Source organism: Tachypleus tridentatus, chromosome 7, assembly GCF_004210375.1.
Source record: "Tachypleus tridentatus isolate NWPU-2018 chromosome 7, ASM421037v1, whole genome shotgun sequence".
In the NCBI taxonomy this organism is placed as follows: domain Eukaryota; kingdom Metazoa; phylum Arthropoda; class Merostomata; order Xiphosura; family Limulidae; genus Tachypleus; species Tachypleus tridentatus.
The window spans coordinates 113,981,855-113,996,404 of record NC_134831.1 but is presented as its reverse complement, the minus strand read 5'-3'; the positions used below and the strand labels follow the sequence as shown (position 1 = coordinate 113,996,404).

The 14,550-nt window shown below is 33.2% G+C and overlaps 1 protein-coding gene across 1 annotated transcript in view; it reads left to right on the top strand.

Annotated features, from left to right (window-relative positions):
• LOC143256432 (BMP-binding endothelial regulator protein-like) overlaps positions 1–14,550 on the top strand; it is a 68,040-nt gene that overhangs the window by 37,770 nt on the left and 15,720 nt on the right. Inside the window, exon 6 of the mRNA XM_076513660.1 lies at positions 13,575–13,660. Within this exon, the coding sequence (XP_076369775.1) occupies positions 13,575–13,660 (86 nt within the window). The remainder of the gene's footprint in view (positions 1–13,574; positions 13,661–14,550) is intronic.

The window sequence follows — 14,550 nt, the reverse complement described above, 5'->3', positions numbered from 1 at the left end:
ATCACTTTGTGTAATATAATGAATACTGAACTTTACCGTCCTAAGAGAAAGTTTCAACAGTTTAACAACTTCCTCTAATTTACCAAGCACATGTATCTATAGGTGGACAATGACCCAGCAGATGGCGTGGTATAAGGTGACGAATTTAAAATGCTTAAAATAGAACGTAACAGTAATCAAAATAAACACAACTAGCAGTACTCACAAAGTTAACTAAACATAAAATGCACAACAACAGATACATATGAATGGAGAACTACTCCAGACTGTTACATCAGCAAAATTTTTAGGACTTACGTTTAATCAAAACTTAACGTGGGTAAACCACATAAATAATATTAGAACAAAAATTTGGCGAAGAACAAACTATGCTAGGAATCTAACTGGCAAAAAAGTGGAGCTACAGCAGACAACATTATGAAAATATATAAAACATACATTAGACCCGTCATTGACTATGCAGCCCCTGTATGGATAAATGTAAGCAAAAAACCACTTCAACCAAAACTACAAACAATGCAAAATACACTACTCACAACAGCTTATAAAGTACCCAGAACAACATCTGAATTCATGCGTAAATACGCACGCATAGAAACAATAGCAGATAGACTCCTACATAGTACAATAAGTTATTTTGACAAAAATGAACTAGTAAGCGAACTTGACAGGTAGTTTACATGACGAGGATAGACCTAAGCACCTTTCCCCAGTGAATATATATTTTCTAAATAACTAAACAAAAGGCCACCTATAAACTAGACTCCACATTAGATTAGGGATTAATTACAAAACATTGAAAGGGTTTTTTATGTAAACGTTTTATAATTAATACCTAACTAATGAAAGTGTAAATAATCTATGGAACTATAAGAGAAATGTTTTATTTGTACCAAGTGTATGTGTAGATTGTGAATGAACATTGCCCTGAAAGGGACCTGAGTAAGTGTGGGTTATTCTGGCCCTCGTGTACCATGTATAAATACACTTGACGGTTGTAAAACCAACATTTGAAGGAAGGAGGAAGAGGTTAACAAAACCTGACCCTCCTGGGTAGATAAACATCAACACCCAAATACCCATACAGAGAGAGAGAAATAATAATGGGTTTGGTTTGAATTTCGCGCAAAGCTACACGAGGGCTATCTGCACTAGCTGTCCCTAACTTAGCAGTGTAAGACTAGAGGAAAGGCGGCTATTCATCATCACCCACCGCCAACTCTTGGGCTACTATTTTACCAATGAATAATGGGATTGACTGTAACTTTATAACGCACCGACGGCTGAAAGGACGAGCATGTTTGGTGTGACGGGTGTAAATAATTATTGACTTAAATATTTCTGTACCTCTGTTGAAGATGAGGAAGGGAAACAATTTTAATCGGTTCTTAAACATGATTTTGAATTATGTTTTGTCGTTTAATAACTTTATTGTTTCTAATTTCACACGTTCTAACTTGCGTTTTAAGTGGTTTCTGTTCAAGAACACTGTTTCCAATCGCACACTGTTAAGTTAAACACTTCACAAAGAAGAATAAATCTTTTACACATTTATAAATTTCACACTTGTTTCTACTCTGTGATTTATCTTTCACTCTCCAGTATTTACCTCAAATTTATATTGAAGACATAAGATTAATACTTGAGCAGCTTTACTTCGATGAAACATCCTTTGAATACCTTAGAAAAAAACATGAAGAATTTTTAATGTTAAATCTGAAAATAAATAGGACTGTTTAGCAAATGTTGACCGAAATTTGCATCTACTTATGGTACTAAAAGGGTGGAACTCTTCAACAGTAGCTATTTTCTGGAGGTCATTCTTAGCCATATAGGGTCTGGAAGTCTTACAGCATGATTCGGTACTCCCGTGTTTACGTACTTTCGCTTCAAGTAGTTGCTCTGTACTCTAAGAAGGTTTTAAGTACGTTTGTAAAGTGAGATACCGTAATAATGGTTCGTCGTGTTTTACCGAGTGTTGGTAAACAAGAAGTTAGGAGACAAGAGATGGATCAGTAAACTGATCTACACCCCCCCTACAAGAAGCTAGGAGACAAGAGATGGATCAGTAAACTGATCTACACCTCCCCTACAAGAAGACGTTTTGTTAAGTTAATGTAGCGTATTCATTTTTTTTCACTTGAATATTTAATGTCGTTCTTTTGTATACAAGAACGTATTTGTATATATATGTATATTTCTGTTTAGTAACTGACAGTGATATATATTGTACATATATTCAATACACCTTAAATTTGTGCATATAAAGAATTTATATATAACAAAAATAAGTGTTGAAGTGAAACTATGCTAGAATGTAGCCTAAACTCTAGATTTGATTTATTTCTATCACCATAAAATAAAGTTCTCTCTGATAAACAAACGTACAGAAGATATTAATTCTAAGAAAAACCATTTGGACGAAAAAAATGAAAGTTGTGTAACTTAATAAGTGATAAGTTATTATACGTATATAATCTACAGTCCTTTGACAGACAAAAAAACAGGCTTTCTCGTAGCAGGCTTTATTCTTGTATATACTATTATTTTCTAAAGTTTAAGGCATGTGGTTGGTTTCCCAATAACTATTAATTGTTCTTTTGTTTTAAAATAGCGAAGTTTTAGATTAAACATAAAACTTTTGTACCAGAAGTTTCCCACCTTAACGTTCGTTTGTGAAGCTTATTCGTTCGTGGTTTTTTCTGCTACAGTTACTTTGTTTTTATTGTTACAATGGTATCGGTTACTCTGTGAAAGTAAACGTTACATGACACTGTGAATGGATATGTGTTTGTTGTTCCTCTCCGAGTCCCGAATGGAAGTCTGGGATATATCAAGAACCTTAGCACAAAAGACTACATTGTGTGATCTACGACTCTACGAGGCTTTCAGAACGTCTCGCTTGGAGTTATCAAGTTCTGAAGAAATGATAAAAGAAAAGAAGTTTCTTTACATGTTCATACTAATAGTGCCTGACTGTTTCACCGCCCACTATTTTATTACAGAGAAAATAATCTATTTTTCGGATGTAAGAAGATCGAAATAGTCATCTTCCTGTAAAGTCTATAATATTGCAATAATCATCTTCCTGTAAAGTCTATAATATTGCAATAATCATCTTCCTGTAAAGTCTGTATTATTGTAATAATCATCTTCCTGTAAAGTCTATAATATTGCAATAATCATCTTCCTGTAAAGTCTGTATTATTGTAATAATCATCTTCCTGTAAAGTCTGTAATATTGTAATAATCATCTTCCTGTAAAGTCTGTATTATTGTAATAATAATCTTCCTGTAAAGTCTGTATTATTGTAATAATCATCTTCCTGTAAAGTCTATATTAATGTAATAATCATCTTCCTCTAAAGTCTGTAATATTGTAATAATCATCTTCCTGTAAAGTCTGTATTATTGTAGTAATAATCTTCCTGTAAAGTCTGTATTATTGTAATAATCATCTTCCTCTAAAGTCTGTATTAATGTAATAATCATCTTCCTGTAAAGTCTGTAATATTGTAATAATCGTCTTCCTGTAAAGTCTGTAATATTGTAATAATCGTCTTCCTGTAAAGTCTGTATTATTGTAATAATCATCTTCCTGTAAAGTCTATAGTATTGCAATAATCATCTTCCTGTAAAGTCTATAATATTGTAATAATCATCTTCCTGTAAAGTCTATAATATTGTAATAATCATCTTCCTGTAAAGTCTGTAATATTGTAATAATCATCTTCCTGTAAAGTCTGTAATATTGTAATAATCATCTTCCTGTAAAGTCTGTAATATTGTAATAATTATCTTCCTGTAAAGTCTGTATTAATGTAATAATCATCTTCCTGTAAAGTCTGTAATATTGTAATAATCGTCTTCCTGTAAAGTCTGTATTATTGTAATAATCGTCTTCCTGCAAAGTCTATGATATCGTAATAATCATCTTCCTGTAAAGTTTATAATATTGTAATAATCATATTCCTGTAAAATCTATAATATTGTAATTATCATCTTCCTCTAAAGTCTGTAATATTGTAATAATCATTTTCCTGTAAAGTATATAATATTGCAATAATCATCTTCCTGTAAAGTCTATAATATTGTAATAATCATCTTCCTGTAAAGTCTGTAATATTGTAATAATCATTTTCCTGTAAAGTCTGTAATATCGTAATAATCATCTTCCTGTAAAGTCTATAATACTGTAATAATCATCTTCCTGTTAAGTCTATAATATTGTAATAATCATCTTCCTGTTAAGTCTATAATATTGTAATAATCATCTTCCTGTAAAGTCTGTATTAATGTAATAATCATCTTCCTGTAAAGTCTATGATATTGTAATAATCATCTTCCTGTTAAGTCTGTAATATTGTAATAATCATCTTCCTGTAAAGTCTGTAATATTGTAATAATCATCTTCCTGTAAAGTCTGTAATATTGTAATAATCATCTTCCTGTAAAGTCTGTATTATTGTAATAATCATCTCCATGCAAAGTCTATGATATTGTAATAACCATCTTCCTGTAAAGTTTATAATATTGTAATAATCATCTTCCTGTAAAGTCTGTAATATCGTAATAATCATCTTCCTGTAAAGTCTGTAATATTGTAATAATCATCTTCCTGTAAAGTCTGTAATATTGTAATAATCATTTTCCTGTAAAGTCTGTAATATCGTAATAATCATCTTCCTGTAAAGTCTATGTTATTGTAATAATCATCTTCCTGTAAAGTCTATAATATTGTAATAATCATCTTTCTGTAAAGTCTATAATATTGTATTAATCATCTTCCTGTTAAGTCTATAATATTGTAATAATCATTTTCCTGTTAAGTCTATAATATTGTAATAATCATCTTCCTGTAAAGTCTGTATTAATGTAATAATCATCTTCCTGTAAAGTCTATGATATTGTAATAATCATCTTCCTGTAAAGTCTATAATATTGTAATAATCATCTTCCTGTAAAGTCTGTAATATTGTAATAATCATTTTCCTGTAAAGTCTGTAATATCGTAATAATCATCTTCCTGTAAAGTCTATATTATTGTAATAATCATCTTCCTGTAAAGTCTATAATATTGTATTAATCATCTTCCTGTAAAGTCTATAATACTGTAATAATCATCTTCCTGTTAAGTCTATAATATTGTAATAATCATCTTTCTGTTAAGTCTATAATATTGTAATAATCATCTTCCTGTAAAGTCTGTATTAATGTAATAATCATCTTCCTGTAAAGTCTATGATATTGTAATAATCATCTTCCTGTAAAGTCTATAATATTGCAATAATCATCTTTCTGTAAAGTCTGTAATATTGTAATAATCATCTTCCTGTAAAGTCTGTAATATTGTAATAATCATTTTCCTGTAAAGTCTGTAATATCGTAATAATCATCTTCCTGTAAAGTCTATATTATTGTAATAATCATCTTCTTGTAAAGTCTATAATATTGTATTAATCATCTTCCTGTAAAGTCTATAATACTGTAATAATCATCTTCCTGTTAAGTCTATAATATTGTAATAATCATCTTCCTGTAAAGTCTGTAATATTGTAATAATCATCTTCCTGTAAAGTCTGTATTATTGTAATAATCATCTCCCTGCAAAGTCTATGATATTGTAATAATCATCTTCCTGTAAAGTCTATAATATTGTAATAATCATCTTTCTGTAAAGTTTATAATATTGTAATAATCATCTTCCTGTAAAGTCTGTAATATTGTAATAACCATCTTCTTGTAAAGTCTATAATATTTAGGAGAATCACAATTCGCATTTGCTTACCATACGTCTATCAAATTTTTGTTAGGGCCCGTACTGTAGGTCGACTATTCATCGAGACTGTAACAATACAACCTGAATGAAACAAGTCTTATCACTAGTATGGGAAAATATTACTGATATAAAATAAATATTTTACTGAGATTCGGGAGCTATATCCATTACAACTCTAGTTTAGAGTTAATTTTCACTAAATAAACAATGTGGTTGTATTTTAACTTTAAGTGCAAAACCAATGGATTCTTTCACATTAACGACAGAATTATATGATAACCAGCAATGACGTATTACAGCGAAGGTAATTTCAGTGAGGTTATAGAGTAACAGCCTTTAATTCTTTTATCGTACTAAAATGTCTCTATCACACTGAAAATGTTCAGTTTGTTCCACTAGATGGCGCTATTTCTTTACTGAGTCATGCTCCTCGTAAGAGGAGTACAGCACAGCTGAACGGAAGGTATCGTTTTGTTTTTCACTGCAGGTGATGTTACGTTTACTCGTTATCTTGATTGGGAGAATAAAGATAATATTTTATAGCTAAGTGGACTGGGTTTCTTCCAACCGTCTTTTACTTCATCTTTTTATTGTACTTCAGTGAGTTATGTCAAGCCTAGAATATGAAGCAGTGAGGTCCCACAGTGATTAACTTCTAACACTTTGTACAGTTTGGGTCGGGCTCAACAGTCGTCCATATATTCCACCTTATTGTCAGTCACAGTCGTTTTAGGCTTATGTTTTCTTCTTATCAAAGGTTTTTTATGCGTTTCTCACTCACTGTAAACATCAAAGCTTCTATGTCCTCAGGGTGTTGTGTAAGTTGTTAATGACTAGTAAAGGCACTTGGATTATGAAGCTTTCCTACCTGTTAATTAATATTAAATACAAACACTTGTAAACTCCATTCCCTGTGAAAACAAATTTCTGAACTTGTGTAGAAGGAAATGCGTCATGTACTGTGATAACTGACATTGTATATATGTGACTTAGGTAAGGTTCGAACCGGTGCTTTGTGTGTTAAACTCTGGAACTGTGCAATAGGCCTCATCTACAGTAGCATGAGGTTGAGATGTTATTGTTTTTTTTTTAGTGGTGACCAGTAGCATACGATCAGTAAAGTTAGGCCTTTAAAAACTTATTACCAGTTATACAGTACCTTGTGCCACGCAATCTACCGATCAAATATCCCCTGTTCTTCAACCTCACCCCATATAGCAAGCTTCACCGTACCACTCCGTGATGACTGTCTCATTAATTAATTAATTGATTCTCAATATGTTCTAACACTACTAGTGTGTAGGATCCACGTGGTCGTTGTTTGTTATAATCTGTTACCAGGGAAATGTTCTTCAAGAAGATCAGGTGTAGTACCACACAGAAGAAACTAAACTTGTGTTAAGACCGTTGTAAAATACACAAGTAATAAAACAACTGAAAAGTATGATGTAGGTATTTCAATGTCAAAACGTATAGGAACAAGGAAGAGTTTAATACACTACAGAAGTAGTGAGTTCCTCTCAAGAAAAAGTTACCTACAACTAAAAGTTGAATTCCTTTTCTTTGTATGACTTCAGGTTTCACTGAAAGCGTTTAAACTTAATAACGCTAGTTTCAAAATTATTTGTATCTCAATTATAAAGCCCGCAGTTTAAGCCTGATACGATGAGTTGTCTTGATGGATATCATGTGTTGAAGTTCGTGAAACTCTATACGGTTTCTGTACTCAATCATGTGTCAAAGTTAGTGAAACACTACACTGTTTCTGTACCCAATCATGTGTTGAAGTTAGTGAAACACTACAATATTTCTGTACTCAATCATGTGTTGAAGTTAGTGAAACACTACACTGTTTCTGTACTCAATCATTTGTTGATGTAAGTGAAACACAATACTGTTTCTGTACTCAATCATGTGTTGAAGTTAGTGAAACACTACACTGTTTCTGTACCCAATCATGTGTTGAAGCTAGTGAAACTCTATACTGTTTCTGTACTCAATCATGTCTTGAAGTTAGTGAAACACTACACTGCTTCTGTACTCAATCATGTGTTGAAGTTAGTGAAACACTACACTGTTTGTGTACTCAATCATGTGTTTAAGTTAGTGAAACACTATACTGTTTTTGTACTCAATCATGTGTTGAAGTTAGTGAAACACTATACTGTTTCTGTACCCAATCATGTGTTGAAGTTAGTGAAACACTACAATATTTCTGTACTCAATCATGTGTTGAAGTTAGTGAAACACTACACTGTTTCTGTACTCAATCATTTGTTGATGTAAGTGAAACACAATACTGTTTCTGTACTCAATCATGTGTTGAAGTTAGTGAAACACTACACTGTTTCTGTACCCAATCATGTGTTGAAGCTAGTGAAACTCTATACTGTTTCTGTACTCAATCATGTCTTGAAGTTAGTGAAACACTACACTGCTTCTGTACTCAATCATGTGTTGAAGTTAGTGAAACACTACACTGTTTGTGTACTCAATCATGTGTTTAAGTTAGTGAAACACTATACTGTTTTTGTACTCAATCATGTGTTGAAGTTAGTGAAACACTACACTGTTTGTGTACTCAATCATGTGTTGACGTAAGTGAAACACAATACTGTTCCTGTACCCAATCATGTGTTGAAGTTAGTGAAACTCTATACTGTTTCTGTACTCAATCATGTGTTGAAGTTAGTGAAACACTACACTGCTTCTGTACTCAATCATGTGTTGAAGTTAGTGAAACACTATACTGTTTCTGTACTCAATCATGTGTTGAACTTCGTGAAACTCTATACGCTTTCTGTACTCAATCATGTGTTGAAGTTAGTGAAACACTATACTGTTTCTGTACTCAATCATGTGTTTAAGTTAGTGAAACACTATACTGTTTCTGTACTCAATCATGTGTTTAAGTTAGTGAAACTCTATACTGTTTTTGTACTCAATCATGTCTTGAAGTTGGTGAAACTCTATACTGCTTCTGTACTCAATCATGTGTTGAAGTTAGTGAAACTGTTTACGGTTTCTATACTCAATCATGTGTTGAAGTTAGTGAAACACTATACTGTTTTTGTACTCAATCATGTGTTGAAGTTGGTGAAACTCTGTACTGTTTTTGTACTCAATCATGTCTTGAAGTTGGTGAAACTCTATACTGCTTCTGTACCCAATCATGTGTTGAAGTTAGTGAAACTCTATACTGTTTATGTACTCAATCATCTGTTGAAGTTAGTGAAACACTACAATATTTCTGTACCCAATCATGTGTTGACGTAAGTGAAACACTATACTGTTTCTGTACTCAATCATGTGTTGAAGTTAGTGAAACACTACACTGTTTCTGTACTCAATCATATGTTGACGTAAATGAAACACAATATTGTTTCTGTACCCAAGCATGTGTTAAAGTTAGTGAAACTCTATACTGTTTCTGTACCCAATCATGTATTGACGTAAGTGAAACACAATACTGTTTCTGTACCCAATCATGTGTTGAAGTTAGTGAAACTCTATACTGTTTCTGTACTCCATCATGTGTTGAAGTTAGTGAAACACAATACTGTTTTTGTACCCAATTATGTGTTGAAGTTAGTGAAACTCTATACTGTTTTTGTACCCAATTATGTGTTGAAGTTAGTGAAACTCTATACTGTTTCTGTACCCAATCATGCGTTGAAGTTAGTGAAACTCTATACTGTTTCTGTACTCAATCATGTGTTGAAGTTAGTGAAACTCTATACTGTTTCTGTACTCAATCATGTGTTTAAGTTAGTGAAACTCTATACTGTTTTTGTACTCAATCATGTCTTGAAGTTGGTGAAACTCTATACTGCTTCTGTACTCAATCATGTGTTGAAGTTAGTGAAACTGTTTACGGTTTCTATACTCAATCATGTGTTGAAGTTAGTGAAACACTATACTGTTTTTGTACTCAATCATGTGTTGAAGTTGGTGAAACTCTGTACTGTTTTTGTACTCAATCATGTCTTGAAGTTGGTGAAACTCTATACTGCTTCTGTACCCAATCATGTGTTGAAGTTAGTGAAACTCTATACTGTTTATGTACTCAATCATCTGTTGAAGTTAGTGAAACACTACAATATTTCTGTACCCAATCATGTGTTGACGTAAGTGAAACACTATACTGTTTCTGTACTCAATCATGTGTTGAAGTTAGTGAAACACTACACTGTTTCTGTACTCAATCATATGTTGACGTAAATGAAACACAATATTGTTTCTGTACCCAAGCATGTGTTAAAGTTAGTGAAACTCTATACTGTTTCTGTACCCAATCATGTATTGACGTAAGTGAAACACAATACTGTTTCTGTACCCAATCATGTGTTGAAGTTAGTGAAACTCTATACTGTTTCTGTACTCCATCATGTGTTGAAGTTAGTGAAACACAATACTGTTTTTGTACCCAATTATGTGTTGAAGTTAGTGAAACTCTATACTGTTTTGTACCCAATTATGTGTTGAAGTTAGTGAAACTCTATACTGTTTCTGTACCCAATCATGCGTTGAAGTTAGTGAAACTCTATACTGTTTCTGTACTCAATCATGTGTTGAAGTTAGTGAAACTCTATACTGTTTCTGTACTCCATCATGTGTTGAAGTTAGTGAAACACAATACTGTTTTTGTACCCAATTATGTGTTGAAGTTAGTGAAACTCTATACTGTTTTTGTACCCAATTATGTGTTGAAGTTAGTGAAACTCTATACTGTTTCTGTACCCAATCATGTGTTGAAGTTAGTGAAACTCTATACTGTTTCTGTACTCAATCATGTGTTGAAGTTAGTGAAACTCTATACTGTTTCTGTACCCAATCATGTGTTGAAGTTAGTGAAACTCTATACTGTTTTTGTACTCAATCATGTGTTGAAGTTAGTGAAACACTATACTGTTTCTGTACTCAATCATGTGTTGAAGTTAGTGAAACTCTATACTGTTTCTGTACCCAATCATGTGTTGAAGTTAGTGAAACTCTATACTGCTTCTGTAGTTAATCATGTGTTGAAGTTAGTGAAACACTTTACGGTTTCTATACTCAATCATGTGTTGAAGTTAGTGAAACTCTATACTGTTTCTGTACTCAATCATGTGTTGAAGTTAGTGAAACACTATACTGTTTCTGTACTCAATCATGTGTTGAAGTTAGTGAAACACTATACTGTTTCTGTACTCAATCATGTGTTGAAGTTAGTGAAACGCTACACTGCTTCTGTACCCAATCATGTGTTGAAGTTAGTGAAACTCTATACTGTTTCTGTACTCAATCATGTGTTGAAGTTAGTGAAACACTATACTGTTTCTGTACTCAATCATGTGTTGAAGTTAGTGAAACACGATACTGTTTCTGTACTCAATCATGTGTTGAAGTTAGTGAAACTCTATACTGTTTCTGTACCCAATCATGTGTTGAAGTTAGTGAAACACTATACAGTTTCTGTACTCAATCATGTGTTGAAGTTAGTGAAACTCTATACTGTTTCTGTACTCAATCATGTGTTGAAGTTAGTGAAACACTATACTGTTTCTGTACTCAATCATGTGTTGAAGTTAGTGAAACACGATACTGTTTCTGTACTCAATCATGTGTTGAAGTTAGTGAAACGCTACACTGCTTCTGTACCCAATCATGTGTTGACGTAAGTGAAACACTATACTGTTTCTGTACTCAATCATGTGTTGAAGTTAGTGAAACTTTATACTGTGTCTGTACTCAATCATGTGTTGAAGTTAGTGAAACACTACACTGCTTCTGTACTCAATCATGTGTTGAAGTTAGTGAAACACTAAACTGCTTCTGTACTCAATCATGTGTTGAAGTTAGAGACACTCTTTACGGTTTCTATACTCAGTCATGTGTTGAATTAATGAAACTGTACTGTTTCTGTACCCAATCATGTATTGACGTAAGTGAAACACAATACTGTTTCTGTACTCAATCATGTGTTGAAGTTAGTGAAACTCTATACTTTTTCTGTACTCAATCATGTGTTGAAGTTGGTGAAACTCTATACTGCTTCTGTACTCAATCATGTGTTGAAGTTAGTGAAACACTATACTGTTTCTGTACTCAATCATGTGTTGAACTTCGTGAAACTCTATATGCTTTCTGTACTCAATCATGTGTTGAAGTTAGTGAAACTGTTTACGGTTTCTATACTCAATCATGTGTTGAAGTTAGTGAAACACTATACTGTTTCTGTACTCAATCATGTGTTTAAGTTAGTGAAACACTATACTGTTTCTGTACTCAATCATGTGTTTAAGTTAGTGAAACTCTATACTGTTTTGTACTCAATCATGTCTTGAAGTTGGTGAAACTCTATACTGCTTCTGTACTCAATCATGTGTTGAAGTTAGTGAAACTGTTTACGGTTTCTATACTCAATCATGTGTTGAAGTTAGTGAAACACTATACTGTTTTTGTACTCAATCATGTGTTGAATTAATGAAACTGTACTGTTTCTGTACCCAATCATGTATTGACGTAAGTGAAACACAATACTGTTTCTGTACTCAATCATGTGTTGAAGTTAGTGAAACTCTATACTGTTTCTGTACCCAATCATGTCTTGAAGTTAGTGAAACTCTATACTGCTTCTGTACTCAATCATGTGTTGAAGTTAGTGAAACACTATACTGTTTTTGTACTCAATCATGTGTTGAATTAATGAAACTGTACTGTTTCTGTACCCAATCATGTATTGACGTAAGTGAAACACAATACTGTTTCTGTACTCAATCATGTGTTGAAGTTAGTGAAACTCTATACTGTTTCTGTACCCAATCATGTCTTGAAGTTAGTGAAACTCTATACTGCTTCTGTACCCAATCATGTGTTGAAGTTAGTGAAACTCTATACTGCTTCTGTAGTTAATTATGTGTTGAAGTTAGTGAAACACTTTACAGTTTCTATACTCAATCATGTGTTGAAGTTAGTGAAACACTACACTGTTTCTGTACTCAATCATGTCTTGAAGTTGGTGAAACTCTACTGTTTCTGTACTCAATCATGTGTTGAAGTTAGTGAAACACTATACTGTTTCTGTACTCAATCATGTGTTGAAGTTAGTGAAACTCTACACTGCTTCTGTACCCAATCATGTGTTGAAGTTGGTGAAACACTATACTGTTTCTGTACTCAATCATGTCTTGAAGTTGGTGAAACTCTATACTGTTTCTGTACTCAATCATGTGTTTAAGTTAGTGAAACACTATACTATTTCTGTAATCAATCATGTGTTGAAGTTAGTGAAACTCTATACTGTTTCTGTACTCAATCATGTGTTGAAGTTAGTGAAACTATAGTGGTGTAACGACTGTAATCTTTTACAGAAAATTATAATGCATGACTGTAACATTATATAGAAAAATATGTCACGTGATTGTAATACCACATAGAATGATTCGTCACATGACTAATATTACATAGAATAATATATTACGTACTATAATAACACAGAAGGTTACACATCGGCAATATTACACACTATTACAACACCGAATAAAACTTCATGGTTTATTTTGAACAGTGTTAGAAGAAGTGAGGGACACACTGTGTCCAACATGGTTTTAGTTTCAATCGACTTAGGATGTAAGGGACATTTTGTGTATTTTAATATTTTCAATTTGGATAACAAGAAAAGGAAGTAATTACAAGAAATTATGCGCAGTTGTATGAAAGTTTGCTCCCTTTTACCTTGTCGGAATGTTGTGAATCTGTTACTGTTATAAAGGTTTGACCTCTTCAAGCTCACACCCAGTTTTATTCGATACAGATTGCTCAGTAGGAGGAAGGACCTACCAGGATGAAGAAGAAATTGAAGCCACAAAGACTGATCCATGTGTACTCTGTCGTTGTCAGGTAAGCGACAAAGACTGATCCATGTGTACTCTGTTGCTGTCAGGTAAGCCACAAAGACTGATCCATGTGTACTCTGTCGCTGTCAGGTAAGCGACAAAGACTGATCCATGTGTACTCTGTCGCTGTCAGGTAAGCTACAAAGACTGATCCATGTGTACTCTGTCGCTGTCAGGTAAGCTACAAAGACTGATCCATGTGTACTCTGTCGCTGTCAGGTAAGCCACAAAGACTGATCCATGTGTACTCTGTCGCTGTCAGGTAAGCCACAAAGACTGATCCATGTGTACTCTGTCACTGTCAGGTAAGCCACAAAGACTGATCCATGTGTACTCTGTCGCTGTCAGGTAAGCCACAAAGACTGATGCATGTGTACTCTGTCGCTTTCAGGTAAGCCACAAAGACTGATGCATGTGTACTCTTGTCGCTGTCAGATACGGTAGGCTTATGTTGAAGTAAAGTTAATAAATTAACTTTTAACTTTTAAGTTAACACCATCAAGAGATGAACGTTCTTATATTTTGTGGTCAAAGTTTTGCAACTTTTTTTATAAAGTAAGGGGGGGGAAATCACACTTTTAACAAGATGAAAAATAAAATCCAGAAGAACAGAATACCGTTCTTATAAAGTCCAGAAGAACAGAATACCGTTCTTATAAAAGTCCAGAAGAACAGAATACCGTTCTTATAAAGTCCAGAAGAACAGAATACCGTTCTTATAAAGTCCAGAAGAACAGAATACCGTTCTTATACAAGTCCAGAAGAACAGAATTCCGTTCTTATAAAGTCCAGAAGAACAGAATACCGTTCTTATAAAAGTCCAGAAGAACATAATACCGTTCTTATAAAGTCCAGAAGAACAGAATACCGTTCTTATAAAGTCCAGAAGAACAG